Genomic DNA, 23,798 nt, shown 5'->3' on the forward strand with positions numbered 1-23,798 from the left:
TAACCATGTCCTTTGTCCAGTCCTTGGTCGTCATCGTTTGGTCAGTCCTTGTCCGAGGCTTATTGTTTGTTTTTTTAGTTAGTTGTTTTCCCGGGGAGGGGCACTAACCCTCCGCCAACCCTTTTAGTCGCCTTTTACGACAAGCAGGGATGCTGGGGGAGTATTCTTGAAAACCCTCCCTACCCCCAGTTAATTATTATCGTATTTTCCCATTATTATATAATCTTTGTTCTCCCCTGAAACCTAAATGTGTGTTAAAATTACCAAGTATTAGTAAAGGATCCCATGTTTCTTGAATGATTTTTTTCAATCTCCTCCTTCACAGCGGTATTTCTATTCTTATCATCAGCATTAAAATATATCACAAATAATACCACGTCACATCCTCATACTGGCCGCTTAGCATGTGTCTTTACTTTTAGCTGTAACTTTACTAAAGCTTATATCCTTACTATCTTTATAAATTATCATTAACCCTCCTCCCTTTCTATCCTTCATCACTCGCATCTCTTACATTTTCTTTGCTGAAAGCTATATCTTTTTTTTTTCTGTTTGCATTAGACATACTATACAGTACTGTCATAATCTAATATGGTAGTTCATCTACCTTTTTGGCTTTTGTTTTTGACAATCTCTGTATATTTAAAACCTTAGATTTTACATATTTCCCATTTTCACTCCCTCTCAGTCCCTCCTCCTCTTCATTTCAGTACTGTCTTTGTCTTTTATCAACCATCACTACCTTTCCCTTCTTTATTATCCATTTGCCCCTTGATTTCTTTTTCTTTTTAACTCCTCCCTTAGTTTAGCATTTTGTTCTCTTTGTCAAATCTATACCAGTCCATATTTTATGGTACTTTTTATCTTGCTCTTTCTTCAGCTCTGCACCCTTCTTCGGTATCTCCCACTTCACCTGCACTTCCTTCAGTCCTATTAGCAAAGGTCTATCCTTCCCTTGCATCTTTTGCCCACTCTATTTTTCAACAGAATACAGTAATCCCTGTACTTTCTGGATGCCCACTTTCCGGACTCCCCACTTACCGGACACTGTGAGCCTGGACCTTCGGAACCCAAAAATGGCCAAGAAAAGAAAAAAATCCCCCCCAAATCCTAATTTTTTCCCACCCGTAATTTGAAATTGCCGTGCGCCGTACGGTGCCAAACAGCTGTTTACACCACGGCCCCCTCCCCCCCTTCCTTCCTCCCCCTCCCCCCTTCCCAGTCACGGTTGCCATTTGGTATTTTTCATTACCAAATGTGGGCCAATTTGGTACTGAAAAGTTCGTTTGGTAGTGAATCAGCATGATCCACTACCAAACAGATTTTTCACATGTATGAAGATATAGAGAATGGAGACGGTGGACTGTCTGCTTCCTTTGATTAATCTGCTAGCATACTTAGTGCAAAAATAAACATGCTGCTGCTTATAAGAAGAGTGATTATTTCCATTTGTACATATAATTAGTGAAGAATAAATGCTTCCTTTAAGAGTTTGGTAATGAAAAGTTAAATTTGGTAATGAAAATTGTGGAGTTTGGTAATGTGGCCAAGTTCAGATCTGGCAACCCTGTCCCCAGTTACTGCCTATCCTTCATTCAGGGAAGACGTCCATCACAGTGGATGCCACATGTGCTAATTTTTTATGAATAAACAGTGAATAAACCACAATACCTCCCCACTAGACCACATGGGAATTTACAGTGTTGTGCAGTGTTAAGAAATTAGAATTTAGAGTGCAAAGGATTAAGTGTGGAGTGAGTGTGGAGTGCAAAATGGCGGTTGAAACTGGCGTGGTGCAGTTAAGAAGAATGTGCAGTGTTAAACAATTATAATTCACAGTGCAAAGAATTAAGTGTAGCACAACACTGGATTACTCTACGTGCTTCAAGAGCATTTTCAAAACTACCAGAGCCTTAGAGAGTTAGAGGAGGCAGCCACAGACGTGCTGTACGTACAGTACCCTGTACACTGCTAGGCCTAAGTATTTTCCATACTCTCTTCTAATTCCTCACTCTCTGGTTCCTTTTCATTTATTTCATGCTTTATGTCCATTATTGGTGTGAATAGGGTCTTAAATAGGTTTAAATAAGTGCTATTCATGTCCGGTAGGGAGTAATAGTAGTAGTAGTAGTTGTTCCCTAGGCAGTCTGGCCGAACAGCCCCGAGTCTCTTAAGAAGACCATGGCCGAAACCGGGCTTTCCCACAGAGCTCTCAAAGAGTGTATGTTGTGTTGTTGGCGTAGGTGATTGTGTGCAATGCAGTCTTCCATAATGTGCTTAATAGTATGGGGTGCTGTGTTGCATCCTCGACAGGCATCAGCGACGGAGTCATCCAGCCTCTTCTGGTAGCTTAAGAGGGCTGGATGGTGCCTACATCTCAGCCTGGCCAGGTGGACCCTGTCCTCACGAGGAAGATAGGATTCAGAAGGGTGGATGTCAGGAGGCCGTGCATGCAGCTGTGTGTTGTCTTTAAGTGACTGAATGGAGCGACGAGTGATCTGAGTGTGGATATGCTTCTGGAAGCTGGTCTGAGGTGAGCGAGGGGGGAGAGATGACAGTATTTGTGTATGGTATCGTGTGCTGGGTGTTGTTTTGATGTTCCTTGGTGTGGGTGGATGTGCTGCCATGTACTGTAGTGGATGTTGTGGGTTTGTGGATGCTGCAGCAAGAAACTGGGTGCCTCTCATATCTAGGTGATCCTTGACTTTGAGGACTTTGGTTTCTTGATGTAGGTGGTCTGTGGGTGTATTAGCTGTGCAGCCTGTGATTATTTTTAGGGCCTTGTTCTGTATGGTCTGTAGAGTGTTGTAGTGTGTTTTGGTGAGGTTAGAAGCCCAGGCAGGGCTTGCATAATTCATCACTGAACGTATGTATTTTTGTATACTGTGGTGGTGGTTTCTTTGTTGTGTCTGAATGTTGTATGGGCAAGTGACCTCAAAGCATTGAGTCTTGGTGTTATTTTATTTTTAATGTTTGTCATGTGTTGTTTAAATGACATTGATGTATTGTATGTTACACCAAGGATTTTGTGTGTGTGTGTGTGTGTGTGTGTGTGTGTGTGTGTGTGTGTGTGTGGTAGGGGAGTGTTGTTTATGGTGAGGTGTGGGATGCGACTGTGTTCTGCTGTCCAGTTTGTGAGAAGAGTCACTGTAGATTTGGCTGGGGCTATTTTGAGCCTGTTTGTGGTGAACCATTCGTGTAGTGTGTTGAGGTAAGGTTGAATGATGTGTGCAGATTTGTTTGCGTTTTGGTGTGTACATGTAAGTGTTATATCATCTGCATAGGAAGCTATGTGTATCTGTGGTGTGTGGGGTGTGGGTACGTCGTGCATGTATAGATTAAAGAGTGTAGGGGACAAAACAGATCCTTGGGGGACGCCGTTTGTGAAGTTTCTGATGTTAGAAGACTGACCGGCAAATGTTACGTGTGCACATCTGCCTGCTAAGTAGTTTGCCAGCCATCTTTTTGTGTTAGTGTGCATGTTTGTGTAGGGAGTTATTTAAGTGGCTTTCAAAGTTAGGGTAGGTTAGGGTCATAAGTACCAGTCCAGCAGGCAGAGGCCCACTTTCCGGACGGGACCACTTTCCGGACGTTCCTTTGGGTCTATTACATCGGATAGTAGAGGGATTGCTATACTCTGTAGTCTTGCTCTCTACTTCTGGTTCCTCTTTTCAACTCCCTGGAATGTTAAAGAAAATTAAATTTTTCTTCCATACTTTTTTGTCCTTTCTTTCATCCAAGTTCTCCACCATTCTCCCTGTAACCTTCCTCAATATCTCTTCTTCTCTCTCTCTCTCTCTCTGCCCATTTTCACTCTAGCATTTTAACTCTGTCCAGCATCTCTTCATTCATTCTCCTTAATCTTTTCACCTTCATCCCCATATCCCCTTCTCATTCATCCACCATACCAGTATTCTCCTCAGACCTAGTCCTATCCACCCATAGATTCTCAACTGCCGTCAATCTTTCAGCCACTTCATCATTGTCTCTTTTACACTCACCAGTTCCTTCTTCATTTCCAGATTCTCCTCCATCATCCTCTTCATCTCATCCAAATTCTTCTTCACCTTGGGTTTGCAACCTTCGCAAAAACCACAACATACTTTCCCCTTTTTTCAACTCCTCGTAAAAGTTTTTTTCCAATTATCTCTCATTCCCTGCGAAACCAGAGCCCCCATCCATCACACTGCAACCCCTCGTCATCATCCCTCACCATGTCACTGCAATGGCGGCACATCTCCTCTTCACATTTCTTACATAATCTATCTTGATTCATCCTCCCTGTGAAGCCACATTCTTTACACTCCTTTTTCCTTGCTTCGTTTCTTTCTTGGCTATTTGTGTAAGCCTTTATTATACACACAAAAGTTCAGCCAGCTGGGTCCACAACAAAGCTTTCAAACTCACCCTCCTGTTTTCGCTCTGGGGAGGTAGGGAAAGAGTACTTCCCCAGTATCCTTGCCTATCATAATAGGTGACTAAAAGGGTCTTTTTTTTTTTTCTTTTTTTTTCCTGATACAGTATATATTTCCATGTTTCTTCTGGCCTTTATTTTCCCTCTATTCCTATATTGTCTTATAGCCATATTATGGCTTGGTGCTAATTCGTCATTATGCCTTCCCCTTCCTTTGATGAGAATGAGGGGGACCTGTAGGGAACTGTGGGTTTTGGGAGGGGGAGCACGGCTTAAAGGGTTAATTTCCAAGAGATATGTTGGTAGAAATAGATCAAATCAACAAACACCAGAAAAAAATAGTTATCTTGGTGTGGGGTCTAGGTTAATATTTAACTGAAGCCACAACTGGAATTCAAGTAGCTATTTAGAATTGCTGTATAATTATAGTGGTAGGTGGTGGTGATGATGTAATGCTGCCTCCCTCTTCCATCACCTTTATCATTGTTATTTGTGTGTATGTCTCCCATTTTTCCTGTGTTTATTTAATTTTGATTTTTTTTTACATTGAGTGACAAGCCTAATGGTTTCCTGTTAGCTAGGAAACCATTTACAAAGCTGGGTGGTAACCATATTACCAATCCATACGTGTTTCCTACGTGTCAACAAGTGGATTTGTGGAGGATTAGTGCCCCTCCCTGTAAAACAACTAGCTAACTCAAAGTCAAATGGCCACCCCATACCGGATTATGGTGTCTGGCTTTAGATGGATAGATACCGTACCGTAATTATATTGCAACATTTGCAAACCCTTTTTCTTTTTGCTAAAACAGATTTATCGCAAACCAGAACTGGTTTCAGCCGATATCAGTGGTGCAAAACCTGTGATTTCTGATGACTTTGAGGGATTCAAAGATAAGGCCCAACTCAAGGAGTTAATTGCACATGGTGGAGACCACTAACTCTCCATCCCCTAATCTCAGAACCCCTTACTGTTCCTCTAGCGGATCTCAGGTCATTTTCTGTTAACCTAACCATGCCTGTGTGTGTTTCTGATACTTAACCATAATAGTACTGTATGTACCCTGTGTATTTAATTGGTCTAAATTGTTTTAAAAGGGAAAATTGGTTTTACAGGTATGGTGCCCAGTACCATATAGGATAAATCCCAATGGTTCTGTGCTTTCATTACCATGCACTATTTGCGGTATCACTTATGCGCAATAACCAAGGGATCACTGTATTACCATAGCTTTTCTTTGTTAGCTACTGTTTGTACAGGTATTGGTACTGAATATTTTAGGGTTGTCAGATAAAAATTTTAATTTTTCCTTTTTTCTTTTTTCAGATGTCAGCTCAACAAGGAAACAAGTAAGACTAGTATTGTACACTGTTTCCATGTGTGAATTCTCAATAGGTTAACTTAATGAAGGATTTGAATGAAGTTATCAGATTGCCATAGCCTACTGCTATGCTAAATGTGCTCAGCTGAAGTTGGAATTTTTATGTTTTTCACACAACATAATAGTGTACTGTATTTTGTGACGTACCGAGCTTTACTAGTGTTTTGGATATGATCATTATCCCTGACACCTACTGTCTTTTGGGGAATCTGTGCCTCCAGGCTGCATGGTCATCACATGCATCTCTTGCTTCAAGTCAGCCACCTTCCATCTTCTTGTCTCTCACTAATAGCTTTCATATTCAACATTATATGTGGCCTACCTGTAGTATGGTGTACTGTACCTCTTCCAGTTTTACCCTTAATGTAGCTACTTTGGGGGGGCACCTTGTTTTCATGCATTCTTTAAATATCTCAATACCATCTCCTAGCATTGTTATGTTTGTCAGTTCAATGAAGCTATATAGTTTCATCTTTACCCATGTTATAATAGTTACATACATTGTCTGTATTTGTTTAATGTATGAAAGGAAGAATCTTTAAATACAAACCTGAAAAGGGTTTTGTATCACTTCCAGAGAAATTTGAAGAGTTTAACAGAAGAGTGCCAAAGTACAACTGTTTGTTTTGAGATGCGAAGACATATTGGCACTCACTTTATTAATATATTGTTGTCTTATTTTGATTCTGACTAAAATTGCTGGTAAAGGTGGTTGGTGGTGGTGACCATCTTTCACTCACTTGATGTACTGTTGCCAACTTCTTCATTCACGTATATCATCCTTTGTCTGTGTCTGCCCTCCTCTCTTCTTGTTTCCCTCAACCTTCCTGTTACTTTCTTTTACTCTTCTTTCCACTTCAGGTTGCTCTAAATTGAAAGATAAACATTTAACCAAATAATGGTGTGCTATGGAGTCTACTATGTTGCCTTTGGTTGGAGAGATGCAAATGTGGTATCCATTGAGGAACCAAACCTCCACACATATCCCCACTTCTTACCACAGTGAGGCACTGTCTGCTTCAAGAGAACATCAGTTTGTTGCATAGGATGGCCTTGCAGGGGTGTTTGATTGCATGTAGTTGATGGGTCTGGTCAGCCAGACAGATTGGGTTTACCTCACAACAACAACAACTACTGGTAAATTTGAACTCCTCAGTGGCCGTGGGTTCAAAAATTTGCGAGCTCCCCTGGCCAGCCCTGGGACCATTTTTTCAAAGTTCTAAAATTTCTTTTTCTTATCTGGCAATGTATTTTGTAGCTTGCTAAACTCATCTTGTGATTTGCTATGATTTGCGGAAGATATAATATTCACTGCGCATGTGCCATTAACATGTAAACATATTGGTGAAGACGTCTGAGAACAAATGACTGCCTGAGTGCTTGGGATGGTAGAGTAGGGTCGGGTAAACATACCAGTGACCTATCCCTCCCTTAATTGTTCGCAGTTTTCTATAGCTTGCGGTAATTTGATGTCACCGGCACGAGTTCAGTAAAGTTTTGCTCAGCACCAGCAGCCATTGAGGGGTTAATTAGGTATAAATACGTACAGTCTCTCTCTCTCTCTCTGTCTTTAAGGTTGACAGTTGAATGATTGTACGTCAGGCCTGTACTCATCACTAGCATTACTGTATTATTGTGGTGCCTGCAGAAATCTTACACATAGTTGCACTGTGGACCATGTGTGGATCAGCTGCAGCACCCACCCAGGAGTCAAACCTCATACTGTACAATATTTCCATATGCCTCACTGTAGGAGGGACCCTGGTTTGACATTGATGAGGCACTGTCTACAATGAAGGGTTAGTGAATCCCTTCATAGTGTACAGTATGTATAGCACTGTTCCTGTAAGCCTGCCTCTCAGAAGCAGTTGCTTACATGTGGTCGATGGGTTGGTATGGCAGACCGGGATTGAGCAACAATAACCACAACTACTGTATTATTGTACTCCATGATATATCTTTCAGAAATCATCAGGGTAAACTGTTTAATTAAATAACTAAGTTATCATAATGAACCACACAGTTACACATCATTTCCCACTTTCCAAAGCATGTTTTAATGCCAGTGAGGGTATCCACTCACGCGTTTATTATTTGTTAATTTTTTAAATTGTTAGATGCAGCTTAACGCCAGTGAGTTTATCTACTCACGCTTTTATTATTTATTTATTTTGTAAATTGTTACATGCAGTTTACAACTGCTAAATTAATAACGGGTGCAACCCTTGTCAAATGCATCCAACTTCATCCACTTATATCAGTCCTGTGACAGTTCTCTTGCTTCCTCAACTTCAGTACCTCACTTTCTCACATATTTATTTACCTTGTCCATCCATCATCATCTTAGCATACCATGTCTCTTCCCATCTTCAGACATACTCACCATAACATATACCCTTTTCAGGAAGATACACTATTCATAGTCATTGTAATTACCTGTACTTTAGAGTAGTTGTTGCAACTCCAATCTGTGACTTGATCCTAGTAGACTGCAGGAAACCAGCTATCCTGTACTTCAGGCAGTCACTCCTAGAGATCTTTTATTGAGGTAATGTTGAAGGATTGCATGGTATGTTTGGCGAGATGCATGAAGTAAGAAAGTGCATTGTGGTGTGAAAGGCAGTATTATAGTGATGGCATAGCTGGTTCTTTGTAAGTACAGTAGTATTTTGTGTAGATATTCTAGCAGGGAAGGGTGATCACTCCATTGTAGTCTGAGTAGTTGCACATGTGTCTTTCTGAGTAGGGTTGTTTCTGAGTGGTGAATATCTGAGTATGGTTCATGAAAGTTCCTATTTGCCTGAAGGTGTTTGGATGGCTATGGTAGGTATGTTTTGTGAAGTGTTATGCCGGATGGTGGAGGAGGAGGGTGAAAAAGGTGTATATACATATGTTTGAACATTTTATGCTAATCTGGAAATAAACTGGCTTATTGAAAATTGTACATTTAAATAATTAAGTCAGTAATGCTATTACCTACATGAGCCCCTTCAGTAGCCCACAGTTCAGTAGCTTATGATGTAATCTTTTCAAATAAGGCAGGACAGTATGTTTCCTACAGACCCTCTGGGGTGGCAAAACGCAAACGACCAGATGGCGAGGAGAGTGGTGGCTCAACTAGTGTTGCTTCCACCCCAGTGGCAGAAGGTCGACCTAAACGTCGTAGGAATGACACAACACTGGTGAGACATTGACACGTTTCATCCATTTTATTTATGTTAGAGACATGGAGACATGGAAATTGCATCAGATTTGTAAAATCACAAAGAGTAGTTTAAAGTCAGTGTTTGCTCTCATCGCACGGCTGGCTTACTTGGAAGCTGGTGGTTCTTTCAGATTCCCATACATTCTGTGTAGTTCTTAATTGAGAAGTGACCCAGCAGCATCCACAAGGTTGTATGAGGTATACTGTATTTCACACATCAAATTTGCCCTAATACAGGTGGACACAATACAGTACATCTTTGACGCTCTGCGCAACAAGAAGAAGGATGATGAGACATATCTGTGTGAGGCCTTCCTGCGTGTGCCTCGGAAGAAGACTGAGCCACAATACTACGAGGTGGTAAAATCACCCATTGACATGCTCAAGATCCAACAGAAGATCAAGACGGATGTGTATAATGAGCTGGATGAGTTCTGCCATGATGTCCAGCTCCTGGTTGATAATGCAAAGCTCTATTATGCCAAGGTTAGACAAATAGGTGAATTTTGTGAAGAAGAGAGATTCATTGTTCACAAAAAAGTGAATGATTAGCCCAGTGCATTTTGATATGACATGGACAAAAATTATTGACAATAAATCAAGCATTTTACTGATTTCATATTTCTTTGTTTTTTATTAGAAAAGCTTTTATATATGCTGGCAAGTAGGATATTACTGTACTCAGTAACCTGGGTTTGTTTGTAGAATGTCATGTATTGCCCCACTGTACAGCCTGTAGTAAAATGAAAGCCTAATTTATATTCCTGTACTGTTAGTCTACAGATGAGTACAAGGATGCATGTGAGCTGTGGTCCATCTTCCTTGAGGCAAAGGACCGTGCACCAGATGAGATCAACAGGGAGAAGATGCGGCAGCAGCAGATGGAAGATGAGGAGCGACACGGCAAGAGGGTCAGCACAATGGTCTCAGACAATGCCTTACTTACTGCATTTTGTTGACTTAGTGTACTGGTATTGCTAGAATACTCACCTTATTTACTGCATGATTGTTGATTTCGTGTTCTGGTATTACTGACTTAATAATCCTCTAGTGTTAGGTGGTGGCAACCATCATCCACTTATGTTGTGCTACCTACTTCTACCTTAACCTTTATCATTCAACCCTCTCTTCCTATTTCTTCCATCCTTCCTGTCACTTTTTATTGCTTTTCATTCAACTTCAGATAACTGTACACAGAGTAACACACCTAATGGGTTCCTGTAACTCGGGAAACCATTTACAATGCTGGGTGATAACCATATACCATAACCAAATAATGGGTTGATGTGAAGCCTACTGTGGAGCACCTGTTAAGTGGATGGAAAGACACAAATGCAGCATCCTTCGAGAAACCAAACCTCCACACTCTTCCCTGCACTTTGTAGGTGCTGTCCACCACAAAGGACATTGGCCCTGTAGAGTGGTTGATGAGTTTGCTCAACCAGACAAACCAGAGTTACTCATCAACAGTTCATCCTCACTTATTGCATGATTATTTGTTCTGGTATAACTGATACATGATTGTTGATTCAGTACTGTATTTTGGTGTACAGTAGACTCTCCCATTGGTGACTGATTGGGGGAAATCTGGATCTGATAAACCAGAAAGTTTGTTGTATCTGATGATCCTCACCTGAGGTGGGATTTCAAGCACATGTTTGAAAATAAATAAGTACAGTTGCTTAGCATATTCTAGTACTAAAAATGAAAACTATACCCATTTTACACTAACTTGGCCCGTAATTTATCCTTTTACATCTTATTTCACATCCTTATCATTGCACTTTTTCATGACTAAAGTAGTTTTTATCACTGGAAGATGAGAATCTCCATTCCTGGTATTAGTGTGCATTTTTTGGCAATAAAACATCATTATTGTACACCTGTGTAGGTTTCTGCCAAGAGTGATGTGCAGTATCGGGTTTCTGATGGCTGGTATTATTGTGCATTTTTCGGCTAAAAAACTTTGTTCTCATGCATCTGAGCAGATTTCTGCCAACAATGATGTGCAGTATCTGGTTTTTGATGGCATGTATTATTGTGCAACGTTTGGCTATAAAACATCGTTATTGCGCACCTGAGCAGGTTTCTGCCAGCAGTGATGTGTAGTACAGTATCTGGTTTCTTATGGCTGTGAGGGATTTAAAGATGAGGCCCTACTCGAGGTGTTAATCCCAGGTAATGGAGACCACCAGCTCCACCTCCTAGACTCAGAACCCCAGACCTCAAGTCTATCTCAGTTCTCTGTTGTATGAATTTCTTTTTTATTGTGCCCTTTTCATCACTTTCTGTTAACCTGACTCCCCTAATGCATGTTTCTGATCCTTTCCATAAAAGTATGTATGTATGTACAGTATTTATTGGATATAAACTGGCCTAAAAGGGAAGTTTGGGTTTACGAGTGGGATGCCAGGTATCAGTTAAGATAAATCCTATAGGTTCTGTGCTTTTGTTATTATGCAGTTACATTATCACGCATTAGGATCAGTATCAGTAATGTGCAGTAACCAAGGGATCACTGAATTACTATACAGTACTGCAATCTGTCATTATCTACAACTCAGGAGTCATGATTGGAAGAGGGCAGTTTCAGGCAAGATTGGAGTATAAAAGGTAGGGAACACATGTATTGCAACTCACTGTGCCCCATTTAATGAACATTGTTTGTTAGAGCTGACAAAAGTTTGGTGGCCTTCATAGTGTGTGTTAAATCTGATACCCACTATATCGGGGTCCGTTATAAGGAGAGGTCTACTGTATCGGTAATTGGTATGCTCATTCTCACTTACTGCATGATTCAGTGTTGTGGAATCACTTGCATACTCACATGATTGTTGATTTAGTGTAGTGGCATTACTGACTTACTCTCACTTACTACATGATAAGTGTTCAGGTACAGTAACACTGGCATACTCATCCTCTTTTAGTGTTTGATTTAGTGTTCTGGTATCATTCACATATTAACTCTCACTAGTGCATGATTCAGAGCTGTGATATCACTAACATACTCACTGTTCTGGTGTCAGGCATACCCAGCCAAATTTGCTGACTGCACTTTAACAAACTAGAATGTACAGTATACTCTAAGTACATCTGCCTGTGTATGTCAGGTGCTTATTAGCCAGCAACTACAGTACAGTATATAAGAGGATATGATATAACAGTTTCTCAGTGCTCACTATGTCCACAGAGACTGTACAGATAAGTCTAAGTTTCATTTAGTAGTTTTTATGCATTGCTATGCTGCTGTAAAGTTTTGAAATTTGTTGAAATCTTTTTTCCATGCAAGTACTTGATAGTTTTGTTATGCAGTTCACATCGCCATTTACCTTCATTGGAATGCAGTCAGATGAGATTTGCATCAAAATACCCGAGAAGGTTAAGTGGAATGAATAGGACCAGTGATGAATTATTGTAGCCAGGAGTAGGATCCACTCTTTTCCAGCCAGTCTGTGAATGTGGCAGAGCTGCAGTCATGGTCTCCACAGTCGTATGCTGTACAATTCTGTTTATTATAGCCCGTAAGCTCATGAGTTACTGTAATATTTATAAATGAAGTAAAGTCAGAATAGGTTGCTCGACTCAGATGGCTTGAATATATGAAATGCGAATTTAAATAATTCATTGTTTTACATTTATTACAGTCACGCAATGAACAGACATAAAAGTGCAGACTTGGCTCAGCATCCCAATTTCCACCCTTTAGACATGCCTAGTGAGATGAGTCAAGGGATTAATTTGTTACCAGGAATGAGAGGGAGAGTGAATGGTGGGGTGCTATATAATATTGCAGAAATAAGGAGGATAAGGGCAGTACAGAGAGTTATGGGATTGTATTACTCAGTGCTCAGTATAACACACACACACACACACACACACACACACACACACACACACACACACACACACACACACACACACACACACACACACACACACACACACACACACACACACACACACACACACACACACACACACACACACACACACACACACACACACACACACACACACACACACACACACACACACACACACACACACACACACACACACACACACACACACACACACACACACACACACACACACACACACACACACACACACACACACACACACACACACACACACACACACACACACACACACACACACACACACACACACACACACACACACACACACACACACACACACACACACACACACACACACACACACACACACACACACACACACACACACACACACACACAAGAAAAGATCTGAATGAAGAAGAAAGAGAAGTTTTAAAATCATTAAAGGAAGAAGTAAAGGGAAAAAATGATAAGAGGACAGAGGAAGACTGTAATACTTTTTTTTGGAGAGTATTGGATATGAAAGTAAGGAAGTGGTATTTAAGGAAATAGAAGTGAAGGAAACTAAGGGGGATGGCTGTGAAAGATCAGAAGTTGAGGAAGTGGTACGGATAGAGAGTAGGAGAGAAGAGGGTATTAAAAACGTCAAAAATAATTTGAAGGTGATATATACTAATGTTGATGGTTTCATATCGACAAGGATTGAAATTAACGATTTCTTGAGAGAACATGAACCTGTTGTCATGTGCTTTGTAGAGACCAAATTAAGAGAAGATATTGATGTTCATTTGGGAGATGGTAAATACAAACTGTGGAGAAAAGACAGGAAAGAAAAAAAGGGAGGAGGAGTGATGATAGCAGTGAAGAACAACATAAATGTAGATATTGTGGAAATGGGAGAAGGCAGGGCTGAAGTGATATATATGAAATTAGAAACTGGAGAGAATGTTAAGAGAGATATGGCGGTAGTGTATGTTCCCCCAAAGACGAGAGCATGGAAGGATGACGAATACCATGAGATGTTGTCAGATATGGCTAGCTATTTGCAAAAAATAATTGAGAAAAGCAATAATATAATTTTAGTGGGTGACTTTAACTGTAAAGAGGTGAACTGGGAGGAATGGTACTCGGGAGGTGGCGAGGATTCATGGGGCACTATGTTATTAAATATAATAATGAATAATGTGATGACGCAAGGGGTCAAAGAAGAGACACGGTTTCAAGGTGAGGACACACCAGCAAGGTTAGATTTACTGTTCACCAAAGAACCCGATGTACAGTAATAGAATCATTGAAATATCTCTGTCCTTTAGGAAAAAGTGATCATGTGGTCATTGAGTTCCAGATGTTAATAGGGAACGTTGAGCCAAGAGACGAGCTTCATAGACAGGGAAGATACAACTTTGGGAAAGCAAATTTTACAGGATTGAGAAACTTTTTTGAAAATGCGGATTGGAGAAAATTCAGAGAAACAAGAGAGATACAGAGGAAATGGGATATCTTTCTAGACCTGTATAATTTGGGAGTGGAAAAATTTGTACCAAGAGTAAGAGGGAAAGAAAACAGGAAAAAGGAGTGGTTTAATAGAAGGTGTATGATAGCAAAAAAAGAGAGAGATAAGGCGTGGAACAATTGGAGAAAGAGAGGTAACAACAGAACAAAGGAAGAATATAAAAGAACAAGAAATGAATACACAAGAATACGTAGAGAAGAAGAAAGGAATTTTGAAAAAGGTATAATAGACAAATGCAAGGATGAACCCAAACTGTTTTATAGATTTGTTAATGGCAAACTGAAACAAAAAGAAGGAATCACCAAACTGAAAGTAGAAGGAGAGGTCTTTAAGGATGCGGCAATGCAAGCAGAAATAATGAACAAACGTTTCCAGTCAGTTTTCACTAAAGAAAAGGAGCTTGTGGAAGGGGAGGGAGTGATTAGAAATGTTCCGGTGATAAAAGATATAAAAGTGGAGGTACAGGAAGTGTATAAATTACTGGAAACTCAAGATGTAAGGAAACCCCCAGGACCTGATGGAATTTCTAATTGGGTACTGAAGGAATGCAGAGAACAACTGGCGGATAAAATTCACAGTTTAATCGTATGCTCACTGGAAGAGGGGAAAGTGCCACAAGAATGAAGGAGGGCAAATGTGGTACCAATTTACAAGGGAGGAAACAGGGAAGAACCCCTGAATTATAGACCAGTGTCTCTAACCAGCATGGTCGCAAAATTGTGTGAGAGAATCCTGAAAGACAGATGGATAAAATATCTGGAAGAGATGAATATTTTGACTGAATGTCAGTTTGGATTCAGAAGTGGAAGGTCATGTGTTTCTAACTTGTTGAGCTTTTACTCAAGAGCGATTGACGTGGTACAGGAGAGAGATGATTGGGTGGATTGTGTGTTCTTAGACTTAGAGAAGGCCTTTGACAAGGTACCTCATAAGAGACTAATGTGGAAACTAGAATATATAGGAGGACTGAAGGGGAAACTTCTGGAATGGATGAGAGACTTTTTGAGAGACAGACAAATGAGGACAGTATTAAAGGATAGGATGTCTGGATGGAGGGAAGTAACAAGTGGAGTCCCTCAAGGCTCGGTGTTGGCGCCAGTAATGTTCCTGATTTACGTAAATGATATGGTAGACGGAGTGAACAGTTATGCAAGTCTGTTTGCTGATGATGTAAAGATCTTGAGGAAGGTAGAGGTTGAGGAGGATTGTAAAATACTGCAGGAGGATTTGGATAGGATACACAATTGGAGCCGGACGTGGGAAATGAAATTTAATGTAATGAAATGTAAAATATTGGAAATGGGTAAAAGTACCAGGAGGCCATCACTAAATTATTTGTTGGGTAATGAATTAATCACAAAAAGGAGAGAAGAGAAAGATTTGAGAGTGCTGGTCCAAGATAGTTTGTCACCAGAAAAGCACATTAACAAGATAGTTGGAGAGACTTATAAACTCTTGACTAACATAAGAGTACCATTTCATTATATGGATGAGGAGATGATGAAAAAATTGATAGTGGCAATGATCCGCCACAGGTTAGAATATGCAGCGGTAGTGTGGTCCCCACACCAAAAGAAATATATAAACAAGATTGAGAGAATACAAAGAACAGCAACCAAGATGGTCCCCAGTCTGACAGACCTGTCATACAGAGAGAGGCTGGAAAAACTGGATTTGCCTTCCTTAGAGGAAAGGAGAAAGAGGGGAGACATGATTGCAGTGTTCAGGACCATGGTGAGAGTAGATACAATTGACAAAGAAGATCTGTTTGTATGGGATAAGAGAGCAACAAGAGGACACGGAATGAAATTGAAAAAGTCCAGCTGCTTGAAGGATATCAAGAAATATAGCTTTCCTTACAGAAGTATAGACTTATGGAATAACCTGAACAAAGAGATCGTCCAGTCTAAAAACTTAAATGAGTTTAAAGCTGATTTTGACTTTTTGAGAAACAGCGACGGAAACCCATGAGCATAGTACATTCCGTGTATATCACAATTAGGTATATTAGGTAAATACTTAAATATTTGGAACGACTTAGACAAAGAGGTGGTGCATGAGAAAAACATTGATGTGTGTAAAGGTAGACTTGGTAAATGTGGATTTGGAGACAGGACAACACGAGCATTGCTCAATTCCTGTATACTACAAATAGGTAAATACACACACCCTGATAACATTAATTTCCCTTATCTGCCACTGGAATTTGATTAAATTTGTGAATGAGTAGTATGTTATGTAAGAATTTCTCTAGGTAGAATATTGATCTAAGAGAATAATGGATGTGTTTTAGCAAAACACATGTATGAAATGTTAGTGGTAGGTGGGGGTTCCCATCATCCATTCGCCTAATGTAGGAATGCCTTATGGTCTCTATACTGAGTGACAAGCCAAATGGTTTCCTGTACCCAGGAAACCATTTATCACGCTGGGTGGTAACCATATAACCGGGGTTTTTGGCCAGCCTAAGTGTACCCCAGATTCCCCTATTTAAAATCACTTAATCATGGCAGACATATCTGAGAGCCTCGAAGGGCCCAATACCTGCCCAGGGCCCCAGCCAAATGGGCAGATTTTCATGGCCATGTGGAATGTGAAGGATGTGAATGAGGAGAGCAAGAGGGTGAAAGTAGTAAATGTGTTCAAGAGTGCAAGTTATGCCGTGATGGCATTGTGTGAAATGAAGATGAAAGGGTGTGAAGTGGAGGAGTGGGAGGGTGTGAAATTTGTAAGATCAGGCATGAATGGGTGAGGAAGATGCAAGGAAGGAGTTGCTTTGTTGATGAATGAGGTGTGGCAGCTCGAAATGTATGTATGTCAAGTTCAAGATTGAGAAGGTGAAGGTGGCATTGATTCTAGCATATGCACCATGTGATGACAGGAATGAGAAAGAGCAAACAGGTTTTGGGATGAGCTGGATGAAGCAGTGGGAGAAATGCCCAGGAGCTATAAAGTGATCGTAATGGGCGATATGAATGGAAGAGTAGACACTGGTCCTGACGATGTAATGGAGTAGCAGGAGAAAATTATAATGTGAAGTGACTGAAGGATATGTCTCAGGAAAGGAGGTTGTGCATATGTAACTCGTAATTCACAACACAGAAATGCACATGAATATGCATGGTATGGAGGGAACAGGGATTGTGTTGAAAGGAGCCTGATTGATTACGAGCTCATAGAAAGGTCGATGCTGGGAATGGTTCCTGATATGAGGGCCGTGAGAGGACGATGTGGAGGTCTGTCAGATCATATGATTGTGATATGCAAGATCAAGGTGAGAGAAGTGAGGTGGACCAGGAGAGAGAGAATTAGTCAGGGAAAAAGACTGAAAGTCGAGAAGCTGAGGATCAAAGAAATGGCAGATGAATACGGGACCAAAGTAGGGGAGGAGTTGGAATCAGTGAATTTGAATTAAATGGATCTGGACAGCCTGTGGAATGCAGGTAGGGATTGCTAAGTTAGCAGCGCTAAAGTGGTGTGTGATGTGGCAAGAGTAACAACAAAGAAGAAAGATACAGTACATCATGGTGGGATGAAGAGGTTAAGAGAGCAGTGGAGGAAAAGAAGAAGTGGCATGAGTGGTCACAGGACAGGGGTTCGATTGAAATAACAACTGAATATGTTGAGAGCAAGAAGCACGTAAAGAGACTAGTGAAGAGGAAAAAGGAGGAGGTAAATGATGATCTAGGAAGAAAAATTAATGCAAATTACTCTGAAAACTGGAAGTTATTCTGGAAAGAGGTGCAGAAATGTAGAAGTGACAGGGGAAAGACATGTGAAAGTGTGAAGGATGTAAGGGGTAGATTATTAACCCATGGGGATGAAGTAAGGACCAGATGGAAAGAATATTTTGAAAGCTTGATGAATGGGAATAGAGAGAGCAGAGACTGTAAACATGATTGGTTTTGGAGGTGTGCAGAGAAGGAATGCAGTCCCAAGAAACATGACACACATGGAGGTGAAGAATGCTGTGAAGCAGCTGAAAAATGTGAAAGCAGTTGGGGTTGATGAGGTGTGTGCAGAGATAGTTAAGTATAGTGGAGAAAGCAGAATGAAGTGCTTGTTGAAGATATGTAAAAAGGCATGGATGAATGAAAGCATGCCAGCAGAGTGTCAAGGAGGGAAGTGAAATATGAATAAATTGTAATTAAGTTGTCAGTTGTCACTGTGGGAAAAGAAATATACTGAATGTACAGTACTATATTGAATATATCTCCACTACTTATGGGAGAGAATGGAAACTCACCTCTGACACGATAGCTATTGACTTATGAAATGAAGTAATAAGTTTTACCTTATTCTGGCGTACTTTGCTGATTCTCTAAAGACGAAAATTTCATTAACAGTACGCAGCGGAGACTACTCACTCACAAATGCTAAATTGTTGATACTGTTGGCCACTGAGAAAGTGTCCCTACCCCTGATAATTAATACTAATAAAGACAGATTCCTGGCTGGTGCAAACAGATTCATGAATTAATATGAGAGAACTGGCATAACTACCATTCATGATTAATATAAGAAGTTTGTGCAAACTGGGAGTAGCAAACTAAAGTAAGGCACAATATGGAGAATGAAACTCGATTCTTACGTTTAATCAGGCTCAAAGGAAGGAACTGTAACAAACAAAATGAAATCTTACAAGATAAATGAGTAAACATTCAGATCAGACAACTAGCTAATACTCTTAAGCCTAGAAAACACAAAGAAAATACTGGTCAGTTGAGAAAATGGAGTCAAGGCTGCGAAGAGACTGGGCAGCACTGCTACTCAGGCCTTCAGTGCGCATCGCTGATGTCCACTGTTGTCGATCACCAGTTTGGTGGGGAGATGCGGGGGTCGTATAACTGCTGGAGACTGGGTGATAAGCTGCAAGATGGGGTCTTCACAGCTCTGCACTGTTCTTTAGATTCTTCTCCCGTGGCTGCATTACACCAACTGACTAATGTTCTCATGCCAGCCACAGGGCAATACATAATCACCAGAAGTAGACGTTGCCAAGCTTAATGGCTAGAGAGGCAAGGCAGGGGAACGATAAGTACACAAAAACTATTGCTCAGTGAAACATTTCTGTTTTTACGTAAAGACAGTCGCTTATGATACAATGACGAATGTTTAAAAATAAATAAATAAATAACTTTCAAATCTGAGTGCAAATTCAAGTGGTTATCTGATTGAGCAAAGTTCTGTGGGATTTAACAACTGTTCATGAATTCATATAATAATAATACAGTAACACAATGTCATGAGTTGCCATAATAACACGATCTTGTGAATTCGTGACAGTGAGTGGAAAAAGGCTGTGATTGTACCCTAGTACAAAAATAAAGATGAGCAAAGTGAGTGCAAGAATTATCGTTGCATAAGTTTATTGAGTGTTGTAGGGAAGGTATGTGGAAGAATTTTAAGAGAAACTAAGAGGGATACCAAGTCCTAGTGATGAACAGGGTAGCTTTAGGAATGGCAGAGGATGTGTAGATCAAATATTTGCAGTAAGTGGAGAAGGCTTGTGAGAAGGACTATAAGGTGTTTATGGCATTTATGGATATGGAAAAAGCATACAACAAAGTAGACATAGAAGTATTATGGAAGGTTTTGCGCATGTATGGTGTAGATGGTAAGCTGCTAGGTGCCGTCAAGAGTTTTCATGATGGTAGTGAGGCATGTGTAAGGGTAAATGGGCATCTTAGTGAATGGTTCACGATCAGTGTGGGCATGCAACAAGCTTATATGATTTCCCCAAGGCTGTTCAGTATATATGTGGATGGGGTGATAAGTAAAAACACAAGTAATGGAGAGAGGGATGTCATTGGTAATGAATGGTGATGGATGGAATATCTCAAATTTGTTGTATGCTGATGATGCAGTGCTATTTGCAAGTACTGGACAAGAACTTGGTAGACTGATGCAGAGTTTTGCTGTTGTCTGTGAGCATCATGCCTTGAGAGTAAATGTAGAAAAGAGTAAAGTGATAGTTACTGAGAGAGAAGGTGACTTCCCGCGTGATGTTACAGTGAATGGAGAGAGACTGGAATTGGTGAAAGAGTTCAAATACCTGGGTACAGTGATAGAAAAGAGAGGAAAATGTGCAGAAGTGGAAAGTAGAGTGACACAAGGAAGGAAAGTCACTGGTGCTGTGAAGACCTTGATATGAAACAGAGGCTTGCGTGCTGCAGCTGCACGAGGCTTACATGAAGGAGTGTTAGTGTCAGATTTAAAATATGGATGTGAGACAATGGTGTGGCATGAAAATGAAGAGTCAGGAGTGAGAGCAGTGGAGATGGGACTGCTGAGGAATGTATGTGGAGTACAGAGAGTTGATAGGATATGAAATAACGTAATTCATGAATGATGCGTAGTGAGGAAGTCTGTGGACACCAGAATCAAAGAGTGTACTGAGATGATATGGTCATGTGGAGAGAGTGGTTAACAGTAGAGTGGTTAAATAGATATATCTTAGTGAATTTGAAGGAAGAAGGAGGCGCATTAGGCCAAGGAGAAGATGGAGCGATATGGTGAATGAATGTGTGAGGATGAGGGGTGTGGAAGTCGGTGAAGCTAGGGGACTGACAAGAGATTGAGTTGGCTGGATGAACTGTGTGAGAAGAAGCTCATGATCAGGGATTTGGCACCCTTTTTAATGTGACAGCGTTTGGATTCACTCTATGTGAAGCTACAGAATGTGGTGAATGTTTTTGGCTTATCAGATAGAGCCAGGATTCCGGGGGCTTGAATGATGAGTGAGTGGAGGCATGGTCCATTGAACTGGGCAAACTAGGGCTGTCTGGGCATTGCTGCTCCTCACCCTGCCCTAGGGTGGGAAAGGAGGTCCAGATGATGATGATGATGTATGAAATGTTTTGACCCATTGTAGCACGAGGGATAACCATTCAGTGAGTCAAATCATCAGAAATTTGCCAAATTTGTCTCATGTTGGCCAGAGTAAAAACCTATGCTCTAGTATGTTGATTATTTATGAAGGTTTATTAATCTTGTAAAGGCATGGGCTCCCTCTTTGTAACAGTGTCATATGGTATTAGCTTAAATTATACCCACATTATGATACCTGGTTAGATTTACGATTGTAATGGATAAAATTGGTTGTCATTAACGTAAAGTAAATCCTTTGATATCCAGACGCCCAATAACCTGACTCCCCAGTGTCCGGACATTTTGGGCCTGGGCCTTCGGAACCCCATAATGGCCAAAAAACGTAAAAATGCTATAAAAAAAAAAAAAAAAAAAAAATCCAACATTTTTTTCAAGTGTACTTTGAACTTAGCAAGTGGCGCCGAACAGCTGTGTTTATGCACGGCCGCTTGCATCCTCCCCTCCCAGTTACCACCTAACTACCATCCTGACTAGAAGCTCATCGCAGTGGATGCCGCACGTGCTCATTTTTGTGAATAAACAATGAATAAACTGCAATACCTCGCCACTAGACCACATGGGAATTTACAGTGTTGTGCAGTGTTAAGAAATTAGAGTTCAGAGTGCAAAGGATTAAGTACGGAGTGCAAACTGGCAGTTGCCACTGGTATGGTGCAAGTAAGAACAGAATGTGCAGTGTTAAACAGTATAATTCACAGTGCACAGGCATAATTGCAGCACAACACTGGATAACTGTACGTGCTTCAAGAGCATTTTCACCACTGCCAGAGCCTTAGAGGAGGCAGGTTAATCTTCATAACGGCCACGAACGTGTTGTAAGTACCCTGTACACTGCCAAATATTTTCCATACTCACTTCTAATTCCTCGTTCTCTGGTTCCTTTTCATTTATTTCATGCTTTCTGTCCTTTACTTGTGTGAATAGGTTCTTAAATAGGTGCTGTGCATGTCTGGTAAGGAGTTATGTAGGTGATTTTCTGAGTTAGGCTGGTTTTGGGTCCATAAGTACCAGTCCAGGAGGCAGGGTCCCAGTATCCGGACAAACCCACTTTCCGGACATGCCTTTGGATCTATTGCATCAGATATTGGAGGGATGACTGTATAATTCACATTTAACTGTCTAGCAGAGAGATTCCTATTATTAGATAATTTGATATGGTGATAACATGAACTTTTTTTCATTTAGGCTATAGAATGTTATTCTGTGGCATTAGACAGAGGAAATCCTTAAAGTTGATGAAGGTGAACTCTGTTTCACCTCCTTCACAATGATGAGTCCTGTATATTTCATTCTTGCCAATACTACGTAATATTAATAAGTTTAAAGGAATAAAATGGAATACTTTGTTTGCCACTAGCCAGAACAACATATTTGAATAACCCTTTGTTCAGTTAAGAGTTTCCTGGACATTGTCAGTGTAAATTTACTTACAGTAACTGAACATTCATTTGTTGGAAGATAGTAGATACAGATATTATATGGATGTATTTTATTAAGATTTATACCAAACATGAAATATCCCTAGGAAAAAAAAAAGTTTGTTATTAATTGAATAATTACTAAACATAATCTTTGAGAGCAAGTTCTGTGCTGGAATGGGAACCTTCACTCAGTGGCATCCACATTACTGTGCAATGGCAATGTAGAATTGGATGATGGGTGGATAGATGGATCTGTTATAAATACATTAGTTAGCTCCCTTCCTATCGCCCAGGAGGAGGATGTTGGCGCATAGGAGAATGGACATCTTTAGACTGTAGTTCATTGAGGTCAAGTTTAGATCAGCCTGAAGCCACAACAACAACAGTAACCATTAAAATTATGCTGTAAATCCCTTAAGAGACTGTAATTATTGTATATCTGCTTGTTAAATGATTAAGCCAGTATTCAAGAGACAAAAATAGGCTTAAATCATTTAACTTCAAGGATCATTAGGAGAGTGCAACACCCACCACCTACATGATCCATCCATCCATCCACCATCCAATCCTATGTTGCCCCATGAGGAGTGTAGGAGCTCGGGGTAGGCAGTTGGTCCTGACATTTAAGATGAGAGTGACCAACCTCACTCATCCTTGAGTGGTATTACATGAGCAATAAACCCCAACCACCCCTTGGATATAAACCTGCACTGGCTCAATCCGATTGGAGCCAAGGGTTGAATATTTGTCTTTGCTTTATGACCATAATCTTTGACTGATTCTCTGAAATTAGATTTACTTCAGTCTTCCTTGCCACCCAAGCCTTCCACAAAACTTTGTTTAAATCCAACCAAGTCTCTTAATGATGATTTTGCCCTTTAACTTTGGCTTTTGATCCATTGTTCTCAAAATTGAATCTCTTCATCTATGCCCAACCCTCAGCATTGGCTCCAAGCATGGGCCAAACCAAGACAAAAACATTCTAGTTACAATGAGATTAATTCACGTACTATTAAAAAATACATTAAAATTAGAAAAAAATAGGTCCTTGCGTACGATGAGGATCGTGTACTCTAAACTCGTGTACTAGGGGGATGTACTGTAATTAG

At 40.5% G+C, this 23,798-nt stretch overlaps 1 protein-coding gene across 1 annotated transcript in view; it reads left to right on the plus strand.

Moving 5' to 3' along the window:
• The first annotated feature begins 2,509 nt into the window (after positions 1-2,509).
• Positions 2,510-23,798, plus strand: part of polybromo (protein) — a 740,816-nt gene continuing 719,527 nt past the window's right edge. The window contains exons 1-5 of the mRNA XM_080277986.1: positions 2,510-2,533; positions 5,742-5,764; positions 8,858-8,978; positions 9,239-9,487; positions 9,778-9,924. Coding sequence (XP_080134112.1) covers positions 5,742-5,764; positions 8,858-8,978; positions 9,239-9,487; positions 9,778-9,924 — 540 coding nt within the window. The 5' untranslated portion in view covers positions 2,510-2,533. The remainder of the gene's footprint in view (positions 2,534-5,741; positions 5,765-8,857; positions 8,979-9,238; positions 9,488-9,777; positions 9,925-23,798) is intronic.

Source organism: Coenobita brevimanus, chromosome 71 (genome assembly GCF_032717465.1).
Source record: "Coenobita brevimanus isolate Jiangsu-jjx chromosome 71, ASM3271746v2, whole genome shotgun sequence".
NCBI classification, from domain to species: Eukaryota; Metazoa; Arthropoda; class Malacostraca; order Decapoda; family Coenobitidae; genus Coenobita; species Coenobita brevimanus.